Genomic DNA, 14,427 nt, shown 5'->3' with positions numbered 1-14,427 from the left:
GATAGGAGGATTATCAGATTGGGGGAGCTGGTGCATTTAGCCTGACACTGGGAGTTTTAAATAAATTAATTCGTGTGCTCCCAATAATACTTCTACGAGGCTGGCATTGTTTCTGCCAATTATGGACAGCTTCTGAGTTAAGTGACCTGTCAAAGACACACAGTTATGAGCAAAGGAGGAAGCATAGAACCCAGGTTTGTACAATTCCAAGATCCACTCTTTCAATGAGTTCTACTTCTGATCTGTTACTATGAGGGTTTTTGGTTTTGTTTTTGGGGGGGTTATTTTGTTTGTTTGTTTTCCTGGGGAAATTCATGGAGAAGCCAGAGCCTCAGTTTTCTTAACTACTAAATGCAGGGAAGGGACACAGAGGCTGACAGAATTTGATCCATCTCATTGCTCTGTTTTATCAACATTTATCAATGTTGATAGCAGCAAAGCTGGGCTTTCTCAAGATGATGAACATTTTAGGGAGGATCTGGGTTCGCTAAATAAACATAAAGTCACTCAGTTTCTGCAGACATCTGCACCCACTTTGCAGGAGGGGTGGGTGTTGGAAGAGGAAGAATGGTTCCCATGACTCTTCAGGGCATTTGGGAGGAGTTGCTAATTGCCAGGACAGCTCCTGTGGCTGTTGATTACTAATGCTATAGTTACCGTGTGTGTAGTAATGGGTGAGCAGCCAGGAGTCTTGTGAATGCTGGAGCCAAGGTAACACACAGTCTTCCCAGGCCCTTAAATTCCCAGTCCCTATGCAATACCTTTTGCAGGCACTTTAATTGTTTCTGAAACATAGACTTTCTGGCTCCAGGAGCGGAGCTCAAGCCCATGTCTAAGTGAGTGGGGGTGGGGGTGGATGGGGTAGGGCAGAAGAAAGCAGGTGCCAGCATTCTATAGACCTTTCCCCAGTCCCTCAGCAGCAGAAGAGGCAAATTGCAAACACTAGGATGAGCTAAGGTGTGGAATATAGCTTAGCAATCTAAGACAGAAAAAAAAAAGAAAGAAAGAACAAATGAACCCACAAGGGTAGAGGACAAACATTCAAGGCTAACTCTGCGGTGCTGGGGCAAAGAACTGAGCTTGTCTTTTCCACATGTGGTCACAGAGGAAAGGGTCCTTGGAGGCCATTAGGCCCAAGACTCTCATTTCTTGGGTCACCCATGTCATAATGAATTAACCACAGTAACATCCAGTTACCGCCCAAGACCCCCTCCTCTGCCACATGCTGAGCAACCCCCCCACCCTACCCCACCCTCCACCACCCCGCAACACACAGTCCATTTAACTGAAACATCAATACTGCTTTTCACAAGGTAAAGGCATAATTCATTCCAACATTTCCATTTCGTTTCCGTTCAGTGTTTCAACCACAGAGTGGTGCTATTGCAAAAGATAAGGGTGGGCAGAAAGGCACGCTCTAGAAATCTGCTTTAAGAGAGGTTTTGAAAGGGGGCTGTCAATCACTGGATCTAATTCCTGCCCTCACAAACAACTTTCAGGAGTCAGGCCCTACACTCAGAAGCAGCAGGGAGAAAAAGAAAGTTTAGCGACCTAAAAATACAGTCAACAGATGGACAGAGGGCCAAGGCCATGACCAAGGAGTCAGTTTGGAGAGAGGCAATTACCTGGCCAATCGGAAAAGAACTAGTCCTGGAAGGACTTCCACACCCAGCACTGCCTATGGGGGCATGAGCTCATCAGCTTACTTCCTAGTTCTGTTCTTTGCTTGAGCTATCTACACCATTAAGGTCTTCCTCTATTTAGAAAAAACAGATTTGCTTAGAAGTCCCAATGTTCTGCAGTTCCAAAATGCATCACATTATACACAATCATCTTTTACTCTTTAAAAAATATATATGCTTTCTACTCCTTTCTCTGGCCACCTTCTTTGATCACCTTGCTATGCTCTTGAAAGTCAAGAGAGAGACCTGGGCATCTGTCCCAAGTCTTCTTTAGAGAGAAGAGAATCTTCAGCTCTGAAATAGAAAGGAAAACAGTGAAGGAAAAGGCAGCTTGCTTGCTCTGGGAGATTGTCTAAAAAAGGTCTTTCACAAAGGAAAGGACCAGTTCTCCATTTGGAAAAAGTGAAGAAAATGCCTCTTTTACCCTTGGTTTCTGTCTGCTTCTCTCTCTCTCTATCTCTCTCTCTCTCCTTCCTCCAGCCCCTCCCTCTGCAACGCCCCCCCACCACCACCAAAGGCACCACACATATTTGGCAAGATTAAGGTGTCACCTCTCATATTACAAGGCGTGTTGATTGCACGCAAAGACAGACCCACCAGCACAGAACAAAACCCCCCCTGAGTCAGAAAACAATACAAACTCTTCCAGCGATTGCCTAGGTCCTGGCAAACTGTGGCCGCCAGTCCGTGCACGGCATCTGCAGAACAAATCGGGTCTTAAACTCACTGCTGCCTTTTCTTCTTCTTCTTTTTTTTTTTCCTTCTGATTTTTCAAATTTAAGTTTGCCCCCTCCCTTCCCCTCCTCCCTCCAGACTGCCAGTGACCGAGGAGCTGCAGGCGGATCAGCCCGCACATGTTTTTAACCCCTTCCTCACTGGAGCAGGAGCCAACCAACTCTTTCCCTGCAACCCCTGGGTTACCGGTGGACCTGGAGCTCCAGAAAAGAGCCCCTAGACCTTGGCCAGTGGAGCTCAAACTGGGCCTGAATCCCTCGTTTGACAGAGGAGGTGGGGGTGAAGTGCGGGAAGTGGGGGAGGGCAGGGAGGCGGGCCGGAGCAGAGGGAGAAAACCAGAACCCAGCAGATCACGCCCAATCCAAACCTTCATGGTGTTGTGTGCCCAGTGGAGGAAACAACTCCGCAGCTTAATCTGGTCCGGAGGAAGACCTCGACATTTTGGCACGAGGCCGGCACTGAAGGAGGACCCCACTCTTCCCAGGGCCTGGGGGAGCGCCGCCCCTGGGCCTCAGTGTGTCATTCCGGCCGTTTTCGATGTGGCTGCTTCCATCTGCCAGGATAATGATGAGGCAGGTACAATCTATCTAGTACGCAGCCCCCAGGGTCCATATTCCTTCCTACCTCCTCCCGGACCCCGTCGCCTCTCTCTGCATCCACCTTGGCCTGATCTGGTAGGACATTGCCAATGCTTCTCCGTGTTTGACCAAATTCTCAAACAAGTCCAAAGAATTTGGATTTTTTTTGAACCTGGACCCCGGCTGAAACATCGAGTGGGTTGCTTCTTAGACACCTGGAATGGCAGGGCAGGGACGAGACCGGATACATACTTGCTCCCCTCCCCCAATCGCGCGCGTGAGTCAAAAGGTCCTGGAGAGAGATAGGGCGAAGCGTGGCAGAGGCCACAGGGAGGAAGTGGTGGGGGGCCCCGGAGATGGGAGTCCGCCACTCCCGGGGAGCTGCCCCGAGGGGGGTCAGGAGCTCAAAATTCTGCTCAAATGCTCTAGATTTCTCCTTGACCCCTAAGTACCCCTAAGTGACACCCCCACCCCACCCCCGCCACTTCTCTCGATGGCAAATGGTCGAAAGAAAGATGACTTAACTCGGTAAATTTAGAGAGAACGATCTCAGAACAAGTGGGGTCTAATGGGCAGCTAAAATTATCGCGAAATAAGAGATTTTGCCCCCTCCCTCCCATCCTTTCCTCGAATAATCTATGGATGGGGGAGTGAGCGTCACTACTTTGGGAGCGCTACTAAGAGGTTTGCTTGTGGCTTGCCTTTTCTGCTTCCCCGCGCTGTCCCCGCGGGCCGACTGGTGGGTGCTGGATGGGTGCTCAGCTGCAGGGCGCCATCCTAGTTTGGAAGGAAGGGGCTTAGAAGTCGGTGTCTGGGTCAAATGGGAGTCTTCGATCCTTCCCCCTCTCTCTTCCACGTTCGCGTTCACGCTCGCGCAAACACACACACACATACACACAGGGCCACCCCTTCCTTGGTCCCCCTGACCCCCGCCCCCTACCTCTCTGACTCGCTGTCTTTGACGGCCTGCACAGCGTCCTGGGTGCTGGTCCCTGGGAGCAGCGATCTCGCTGGGGAAGGATTGTCCTTGGGCGTGTTCGTGTTGTGGGGTGGGGGAAGGAGTGACGGGTGGGCTTGATAGGAGGTGGGGAGAGATCTAGAGCTGGAAGGGTCTAAGGTTTGGAGGAGGAGTTTGCACATTAGACCCAAGCCTCCAGGGGGAAGGGGCAAGAAAGGCCCTTCTGCCTAGAGAGGAAAATCTTAAATAAAAAGAAAAGAAAAAGAAAATTAAAAAGAATTTTTTTCAAGAACAAGAACAAATAAGACAGGCTGAAGACATGAACATGTAAAATGTAGTGAAAAAATGAATATTTCGTTTTCTATTTTCCCCCTGGGTCTCTAAAAAGGGGATACTGTAGTAGACCATTAATTTAGAAGTTTTTGTTGTTGTTGTGTTGTTGTTGTTGTTGTTGTTATTGTTGTTGTCGTTGTCTTAAGACAGGCTAGGAGAAATGACCCCGTTGCCCCTTTGGGCCCCGAGCCCCAAGCCGCAGGGGCTTAGGGGCATCCGCGGGCGAAACGCGCGGCCGGGCGCGGGGGCGGGCGGCGCGGCACGGAAGGGGTTAAGGCGCTGAGCGCGGAGCCATCTGGCCGGGTTGGCTGGTTATAACCGCGCAGATTATGTTCACGGGACTCAGAGTTGAAGGCTCCTCTCCCTACCGAGCAGCTCCGCGCGCGGCCCCGCGAGAGAGCCCGGCGCAACTACTTTCTTCCCTTTCCTTTCTTTCTTTCTTCTTCTCTTTTTTTCCCCTGCTGGGTAGTGGCGGCGGCGGGGTGGGGGAGACTTTGAATGACCGAGCTCGCGTCCACCTTTCTCTTCATGTCGACGTCCCTGGAAACAGTCACACGGATGCCATGGTTACTTCTGCCACGGTAAGGGGAGGCGGGCACGTTGGGTGGGCAGGTTCGAGGGTGAAGGCGTTAAGTGTGGAGATTTTCCTGTGGACTAGCGAGGGGAGACCCCAACTGCACCCCGCCCCCACCCCCATCGTGTCTCACTCACTCACTTTCCCGGGCTTGTGCCTTCCCCGAAGTTTGCGCTAGGATCTGCCCAGGCCGAGGCGCGACCGCAGCCACCCCCTCCCCACCACAAACATACACACACGGACACTCCTCCCCACCTCTTCTCCGGTCCCTCGGCTACCCAAAAAACCGTCCAGTATCTGGGAAAGTGATCAGGTTTAAGGGACCTGGATTGGGAATGGGGGCGGAGGCGAGGGGAAATAGGGACGACGGAAGGGCAGCAAAGGGATTCAGCAGAACCGCCCCCCCAACCCCCAACAAACACACCCGTCTCCTCCTACAAGAGAGGGCTCCCCGCGCATCCTGTAACAAAAGGGGGTGGCAGACGGATCCCGCGCGGGAAAGACGCGAGTGTGCCGCGGCTGTTCCCCAGCACGCGCTCGGTGGCCGGCTCCCCAGAGCTCGGGGTTCCCCGCACGCCTCCCCCTCCCCCGGCCCGGGAGTGGGCTGGGGGAGGGGACTCGGAGCTCACGACCGACGGGGAGGCAGGCTTCCCAGTTTGGGGAGTTGCAACCCCTCGCCTAGCGCGGTGTACCTGTCCTGGAGTACCCTACCTCTTCCGAAAGCTTTTCTTGGCAAAGGCCACGCACCCGGGGTTCGTGGTGGCCAGCGCCCACCCTGTGGCTACCCCACCCTGGGTCTCTGCGTAGATGTTGGAGCTCAGCGCGCAGCCCGCGCATCTGGGACCCCGCGGGGGAGCCGCAGGCACGCTGGCCAGGACGTCCCTGGGGAATTCCTCGCGATTTCTCCAGGCCAGCTCTAGGAATTTGAGGCGGAGGTGTGGGAAGGCTGGGAGACCGGGGACTGGCAGAGCTAGGTTGGAGTCAGAAGGACCCCGGGTGGGCCAAATTACCCCATTGCCCCAAAGCGCTGCTCACACTCTAAATGAGATCTGGGACGCTTGGGAGTTGAAGGTTCGGGAAAGGAGGGGTTAGGGTGGGGGAGGGGACTCTGCTTGTTGCTTTCCGGCACAAGTGGGTGCCCGGCGAGGAGGCGCTGCTGTTTGGGGGGCGGGGGGGGGGGGGGGGGGGGGGGCTGGCTGCTTCGTTCCTCAGCTGCGCTTCAAATGCATGGAGCTGAGAACCTCGCGCTCAACCGGGTGAGGGCTGCCAACCGGTAAGGAGCACCCCCCCACCCCGCGTGTCTAGAGGTACTCCAGGTGGGTGAAAACATCGAACTAGACCGCCTCCTTTCGACCTCTGGCGGCGGATGGCAGGTTCAGAGTCAGAGTGGAGGCGCAGCCTGGACGCAGCATGAGCGCTGGGCTCAGAGCTGGAGAGCTGGGACACCCGCGCTGGGGGGACTTGTTTATATGTGAGAAGAGCTGAGGGCGGGAGCTGGGAGGGGTGGCCTAAACGGAGGTGGGTGTCACTCCTGGAGCCTCTTGTTTGTAACTCGCCTCTAGAGAATATTCTGGACGACCTGCTTTTTCATAAAGAGATGCCCTCTCCCACCCTCCAGAACAGAGAGCAAGAGAAATATGTAAGCCCTCTGCCCTAAACATCAGGAGGGGAGAAAGTTGTAAGAGAGGGAACTTTGCAATCCCTTCTGTTTTCCTTATACTCAGAAATTCTCCAGCATATTCAGCTTACCCTCTCCAGCCCCCAATTCCTCCCTGGCGTGCTGCACGAAAGAAAGAAAGTTGAGAGGTAGAATTCAGGGGACAAAATCCAACCACCTCTGCCTTGGGCTCAGACACTTAGACCTGGGTATGGTGTTGGGCGTTGGGGGGAGGCGAAGAGAAAGCAGGCTCTGTGAACGGTGTGGGAGGAAAACACCGAGTCTGCGGGCCTGCAGCAAGGAGTGTGTGAGATTTTGCCTTGGTAAGGACTGGCTTGTAGCTGGAAGTGGAAGACCGGGTTCTGTGTGAATGGGGTCTGCTTTCCTATGGCGGGAGATCCAGGTCCATTAGGTACTCTGTGTGGTCAGGGAGGAGGTTTCTGGAGAGTCTCGGCAGCAGGGTGTGTACTGCAGGTGGTCAGAGAGCCAGAGCTCTCCCCTGTTAGGTGTGCCGTGGAGGTGTATGTTTCTGGGGAGTCTGTTAGATGGGCATATGTGTGACTGGCAGGAGATGAGAGCATGTGGGAACATAGGTGTAGCTAATGAGAAATCTGTGCCTGTGAAGGGTGTCAGAGCAGGAGGAGAGGTACAGTGTGTCGAAGACAGATGGCTTGTGCATGTCTGCACAGACACATGGAGTGGGTGTGGCATGGGAGGGCTGCTGTGTGGAGGAGCAAAAGGTGGACGTGTCTGGAAAGTTGGCCTCCTGAAGATTACCAAAGGGATGTGTGTGGGGGTGGGGTGGGGGAAGACTATCTGGGGAAAAGAGTGTGAACTTTAAGAGTGTGCATGGGGAAATTTGGCTAGGATGGCACTGGGGTAGCCAGGGGATAGGAAAATGGGCTCAGGCACTCATTTTGGAGAAAAAAGGCATTTGCAGAGGAGACTGGGTTGGTTTTTGCCTTCTGCCCCTCTGTACCTCCTCAGAGAGGAAGGAATTGGAGAAGGCTTAGAATGAGGGGTGTACATTTAAGGGGAAAAGTCCTGTGTGTTGGCACTAGGTGAGGATCGGGGAGAATGTCTACTTAAGACTGCAGTGAGGGGAGGAATACATTTTGCACGCCTGGGGACAGAGACACGTGTTATATTATGCTGGATGATGGGTTGCTTATTTAATAAAGGAATTCATTGTCACCAGTTAATATTGATTATTAATTAAAATTTATGGAATGCCTACGGGATGCTGAGTCCATTGCTGGGTACTGGGGCATGGCACAGTGCCCTGGAAAAATTCCTTCTTGGACTCAGCTGACTGCTGCAGTTTTGCCAAGAGGAGCGAAGAGAGCTGGATGCTAGTCGAGGTTTCTTCAAGAACTGTAATTCAGTTTCTAGGGATGTTTATGGATCTTGGGGGCCAAAGGGAAGCTGACTTGAAATGTATCTGTGGTTAAGTAAAAATGGGGCATAACGATAGGGATGATGTATGGTTTTAGGCGAGTGAGAGGTGTGACTATTTCTTGTAGGAGGTATGGGCCGATGATCGGGGCAGGTGCCACAATTCAGGTCAGAAGGCAGGTCCTGATACAGCGGAGGATTGAGTTTCTGGGAATGTGCAGGTCTCACTAGCAAGAATGAGACTTGATATGTGGAGCTGGTGACAGAGAAGCTGGGATCAGGGAGGATGCAGGTTGAGAGTGTTTGTTCACTTTGATGTTTTCTGGGCTGTGAACATACTGCTAACCCGGTGTGCGTGTATGTGCGTGGGCTTGGGCACACGCACGCGCACAGTGTGAGGCTGAGGTTAAGTGACTGAGAGAAAGCTAGAGCCTGAGGGTTGGAGGCATATATGTCCCGGCCCTCGTGAGGGGTAGGGCATATGTTTTTGCAGGAATTCTTTGTGCCTGAGGAAAGATGAGAATTGTCTTGGATGCTCAGATGTGTATTTTTTTTTAAGGTTTTTTTTTTTTTAATTTATTTATTTGACAGACAGAGGTCACAAGCAGGCAGAGAGGCAGGCAGAGAGAGAGGAGGAGGAAGCAGGCTCCCCGCTGAGCAGAGAGCCCGATGTGGGGCTCGATCCCAGGACCCTGGGATCATGACCTGAGCCGAAGGCAGAGGCTTTAATCCACTGAGCCACCCAGGCGCCCCTCAGATGTGTATTTTAAGTGTAAAATGTATACCTAGAACAAGAGCTATAGGCTTCCAGGAGCATTTGGGAAGTGAAGGAAAGGTGAAGTCTGGTGGCGTTTGTGCCTTAGGACAGCTAGTGAGGTAACTTCCTCATACCACAAGGAGGGTGGGCTTCTGGCTACACATAGCAGCTTACCTGGACCAGGTCAAAGGGAACCTCATTTATTAGGTTCTAATCACACGAGGGCATATTACGGGGGAGACTTTAGTTGACTCCTGACAGTTTTAAATTTGTGACATCGGAGCTGTCACTTTGAGGTCCTAGCTCCATTTTAGGTAAAACTCATCCATGTAATAGAGAATTGATAAAGGCTTGAACCATCGGTCTGAAGATCCGGTGGCACATATTTCCAAAGGTGCTGGGAATGCCTTGATTCCGGTTCAGCTGTGCCTCTTTGGAGGCAGGGTGACTTTGGGACAGTGTCCTAATCTCAGTAACGACTCAATAAGGAGAAAAGTTCCCTCTTTTTTTCCCCCTAAGTTTTGAGTGCTTAGGAATACAAAGCTTTACTCAGAGGTGAAGTCTCGTTGAACATGGGCGTTAGCATGCCTGTAAATCATAATAAAAATGGGATCTGCACCCCTTCCCAAGTTGGCAGAATAGTCTTAACACCCACTGCATGTCTACTGCTCCCGCACTGTGCAAAGAGAACTTTCTATAACTGCCTCAATTTACTCAACCCGATAAACCAAGGCAGCCTAGCCTAGATTGCAGCTGATGGGAATCTGTATTCATAAAAGGTCCTTGAATGCTTCCAAAGAAAGGTGATCCCCAGATCCATGTTCTTGATGATCAGAGACATTTGCCTGTTCCTTAACATGAGCTACATAGACCATGACTTTGGAAACAAAGGAAATGGCCGCAGTCCTTGGCATATTTGAATAAAAGAGGAGCAAAGTCCAGCTATCCCGGGTTGCTGTGAAGGTCTGTTTTTCTCTAGACCGTGGGTCCTTGGAGGCAAGAGCCTGCCTGGTAAGAGGCTTTGGGTCTGCGGAGTGCTGTGCACCCGACACAGCACACGGTTACAGCACCTTCCCCCAGAGACAGAAACGGAGGCCCAGAGAGGCAAGGGAATCCACTGAAGCCTCCAAGTCCTCCCAGCAGTCAGCACGCGCTGTCAACTCCTGGCTCAGAGTCAGGCTCCCATCTTTGAGTTCAGTGGCCATAAATAGTCAGGAGCTAAGCTATTTCCATGAGGCACTAAACCAATTCTGTTGCTTTTCTTGGCGAGATTGGGCCAATTAAGTTGATTGGAAGAGGTCACTACTGATGGGTCTCACATTCCCCAGGCGGGACAGGCCAGCAGAGTTTAATTACATAACATTTCCCATCCCTGCAATTCCACTCCCAGATGGATCAGATGTTCAGGCCGCTCCACTTCCCCTCTATTCAAGAGCAGCGGCTTCTGCTCCAGGCTCCTCCAGACCTTTTCCTGAGCAGTTACAGGGCTCTGGCCCCAACTGGAGAGAATGTAAATCCTCGAGTTGGCTGAAGTGAGAGAGGGGAGTCAGGCCGACACAGAAGATCTTTAAAACCCACCACCCTGCCTGGAGACTTCACCAGCTGCTGTTTTACTCTTTAATGAGGCAGGCGGTTTCTGGCGGTGGAGATGGTGAACTAATGACCGTTGCTAGGGTTTTAGGTTTAGTTTTATTTAAAATCGGGTCCATTGGAGAGGAACCAAATCTTATACTGGAGACAAGCATAAGCCCCATGTGGTGCTGCTGATAAGGCCTGTGGATGTACTTTGTGCATGGACAGACGTGTGCAGAGGGAGAAAGGAGCACGGGAGCATGTACACATGTACATGCTGGGGGACACATGAGCTCTAGAGTGGCCCTGGATGGGCAGGTGCCATTTGCAGAGCTCTGTCATGGGTGGGAGGTACATGGCTGCCTGGCTCAGGCATGATACTTGGAGCTGGTGACTCTTGCTTCTTGCTGAAGGGCCAGCTTGTGGGAAAAGTTGGTAGAAGCTTCTTTCAGATCGTTTGTATATAAGGATGGAGATGTGGGAACTTTTAAGAAGTATGAGGCCAGTAGAGATGGTATCTTGCTCTACCCTTGACAGATTGCTATTAAGATCAAGGCTGGGCAAAGATAAACCCTACGGAGAACTCAACTTCAGAACCTATGAAAACCCGTGCAGAGAGCCCAAGGTCATTAAAGCATTTTTTGTTGTTCATCGTTTTCTGTAACTCGGCATTTCATCCTACCTAAAAATGCCAAGGGACTAAAAAAGGCATGCACCTCTGGATAATGAAAATGCATTGGCTGTTTCATGTCCCCATCTATGCCTTGGTCCTTCTCAAGCAGTCTTAACTGGTAACTGCCCGAGGCTGTCTGTGGCTCTCAGCCTAACTCCATATCTCTGAGTATAAGGTTGATTTAGCTGGAGAAAGAACAGATTTTGAAGTGAACTTTGGTGTGGTCTGTTGTGATTGCTCACTTTTTAATAGCATTTGTAGAAAAGACCCAGATCTTTTATGGATTTGTTTAGTCAGGGATTTTTGAAAATCTTAAGGTTCCTTTAAGGTTCATTTAAGGCCAGAGCTGTAGGAGTAAACAATAGCTTACTGATCTCAAAAGATCTCGGACCAATGGGGTGGTATCAGGCAACACTGGGCAGCAGAAAGCCTGCTGACTTGGAGGTAGGGGATCACTCTTGAGACTGTCTCTGTCATTAACTAGCTGTTGTTATGTGCCCCTCGGCATTCTCACTGGGCCTTAATTTACCCATCTGTAAAGGAGGATCTTGATTTAGAAAACCTCCAAGTCCCATTGCAATTCCACCATCCTGGGATTCTGCCGTGGCACCATCCTCCTATACTCTGTGCCTTGCTTAGACTGCATCTTGGCACACCCTTAATGAACTCCTGCTTCTTATCCTTGGGGAATGGCTTAGTCAAAGGCAGAAAGGCATGCAAAGAATTTGCCGTAGTGTTTTGTTTTGGCCAAGAATGCTCATGAAGTTGTCTTACCCTTCCCAGTGAACACAGAGTTGAGTGAAGTTGGGTTTGGCATGCGGGTAAGCCCGATGCTTATCAACAGGCTTCTACACGGAGTGCCTTTTAGTGTCAATGTTTCTGATTAAGACAAGTACCCACCCTTAAGATGATTGATGATGATGATGATGGTGATAATGATGATGATGGGAATAGTTAATATCTGAATACTTACTGGGTACCAGGCATTATCACAAATATCGCATGGCATTATCTCAATGGCCAGGATAATCTCATTTCCAGATGGGAAGACGGAGGTTACCTGACATTGAGAGGTATGGTTACAGTTATACAAATAGCTGTTGAGGCCTTCTATCCTGAAGCCTGTGGCCATCCCAAGTCCATCATCCACCAGTCAGATTGTGTTTTCTTCATGTGCAAGACAAATGTTGAGGCTTTTAGCCACCTGCTGGCAAGCATGTGTCCGATCTGTCTTAGCTCCCATCAGCCCTCCCCCTTCACTTCCCGTTCTGTTGACAAGGGAATCTGCCCTTCCAGAATGGGGGTATTGATTTAAGCCACAATTGCCTCCTTGTAAACTCTATAAGATTGGAGCTGGACATCTGGTTTTGATCCACACGCCCACAAGAGGTGGTAGGTCTCAGCATTCTCGAGTCCTGCGATGAGGGTTGCACGAAATGTAAAAGAGAATCTGCGTGGAGAACATGTGGGTCCTTCAGAATTTGGAAAACGGCCTTCCTAATAGGCTCGCGAACTCCTTCCATTTACACCAGGGTCAAAGTGGTTGTAGATTTCTTGCTGAAAGTTTGGGGTAGGGGTTGCTGCTAATGCCTGGGATCCCCAGGCTCTGTTTGATGCACAGCAGTTGGAGACCCCCCAGCCCTGGCACTTGCCTGCCTCATGCCTATCTCTGAGCAGTACCAGAAGTAGGGAAAACACAAGGATGCTTGGGGGTGCATGTTGCCATCTCTGAAGCCATAACTGTGGAGGCTCTTATTCTTCCTTCCCCCTCCACTGATTTTCCCATCACCACTCTCACTACCTCTTCAAGGCAATTAATGAGAATGACTTTGTTTGGTTGCTGGAAGGTATTTGCAGTGGCAGATAACTGTAGGACACTAACCTAAGGGCCTGTGAGATTGTAGGTGCTTAAAAATATGTGTTCATTTTATTTAGAATACTTTTTTACGTAGGGTGGTGCTTTTTTTTCTATAAGAGGACGTAGCCCTTTCATTATGTATTTATTTATTTATTTATGATAGTCAGGTCCTGGCGATGTACTGCCCCCCTCCTTCTGTTTCTAGGTTCCAGACCCTAGAATTAAAAAATATTCTCCCCCCCACCCCGGGTTCTAAGTTATCCCTTAGGGGATATGTATCACGTTCATAGTCTGGGATTCTTTCCATACCGTGTCTAGCAGGCCTGCTGCTCCTGGTGGCTCATAGGGCTTGTCCCTTGCTTCCACTGGGTTCTGGAGGAAAGTGCAGCTCTGGGAATCACCTGGATGCCAACAAGCATGTCCCACAGTTAGGAAGAAGCCCAGCTCTCCTGACACCTTACTTCTACCTGGAACAGCTTGCCCCATCTCTCCTGGCAAAAGAACTCAAACTAGCTGCATGACCTTGAGCAAGTCACTCTCCTTCCTTAGGTCTCTGTTTCCCCTTGTGGAACAGGAGTGAGCTGGACTCACTAGAAGGCCAAGGGCCCCTGCCAGTTGTGACAGTTCACATCTTCTGTGATTCTGCCGCTCCCTAACCCTCCTTGTGGTCCATGCCTGGGATTTCCAGGTATCCGTACTGGCCTGCAGGACTTATGTGCAGAGATGTGGAGGGGGTGGAGGAGGAAATTAAGTTATGGGATGCCAGATAAGTTATTGAACATACGGATGAGTGTATGTTTATAGTGTTGAAGAAGCAAGCTTGCCAGATTTGTGGCAGATCTTGGATTGGAAGTTGGGAGCGTAGGGAGAGGTTTATATGGAATAAAACCGTCTGTGGGTAGCAGAATTCAGTAAGCTAAATCCGAAGGATCCTAAGCTCTGAGGAAGAAGGCCAGACTCCACCCTAAACTCCAGCAGAGATGAACTGTGCAATTTTGGGGGGGGTCCCTGAACCCCACACCAGGTTTCACTTTGCTCAGGTTTTAAGTGAGATCACTGAGGACTACTACCTTTGGTGATCCCTAAAGTCTTTCCTTCCTCACCCTTTATAGTGGAAATCCGGAATTAGCAGAAGAACCTGGATGGCTGGATCCATAAGGGGATATGCCTTAAATGTAAAGGGAAATGTCCCTTGATTATAAGATATCGTGAATGGCAGAAATATAAATCTGTTCTTGAATTTAAGATGGCCCTGGAGGATATGTTCTGTCTTTAGAATGTCCTCCCCTCCTTCTTCACCAAGGATATGAAAATTATCCTTCACATCTTTGCTTCACCATTACCTTCTCTGGAAAGCCTCCCTGCATTCCCCCAAAGAGCCCGCCTCTCGCTCCCCAGCCTCCCTGTGTTATAGCACTTAACAGCCCAGGTTTTATTTGCATTCCTACCTTTCACTAGAATGCGAGCTCTGCGAAGAAAGGATCTGGACTTTTCATCTTCGTGTCCCCCAACACCTTGAGCACTGTCTGCTACAGAAATGTGTTGGGAATGCGTGCATGACAGGTCATCCGGGAGGCCAGACTGTGCAATGCTAAGAGCCGGGCTCAGAGAATGACGCGCCTGGCCAAGGGTCCGGGGCTGTGTTCTCTATGTCT

General features: G+C 50.6%; 1 protein-coding gene across 1 annotated transcript in view; it reads left to right on the top strand.

Moving 5' to 3' along the window:
- Positions 1-4,585: 4,585 nt before the first annotated feature.
- NTF3 (neurotrophin 3) overlaps positions 4,586-14,427 on the top strand; it is a 66,763-nt gene continuing 56,921 nt past the window's right edge. The window contains exon 1 of the mRNA XM_059404946.1: positions 4,586-4,867. Coding sequence (XP_059260929.1) covers positions 4,616-4,867 — 252 coding nt within the window. The 5' untranslated portion in view covers positions 4,586-4,615. The remainder of the gene's footprint in view (positions 4,868-14,427) is intronic.

Source organism: Mustela nigripes, chromosome 6 (genome assembly GCF_022355385.1).
Source record: "Mustela nigripes isolate SB6536 chromosome 6, MUSNIG.SB6536, whole genome shotgun sequence".
Classification (NCBI taxonomy): Eukaryota; Metazoa; Chordata; class Mammalia; order Carnivora; family Mustelidae; genus Mustela; species Mustela nigripes.
The sequence above is the reverse complement of the archived record's forward strand: the minus strand, read 5'-3'. Positions and strand labels throughout refer to the sequence as shown.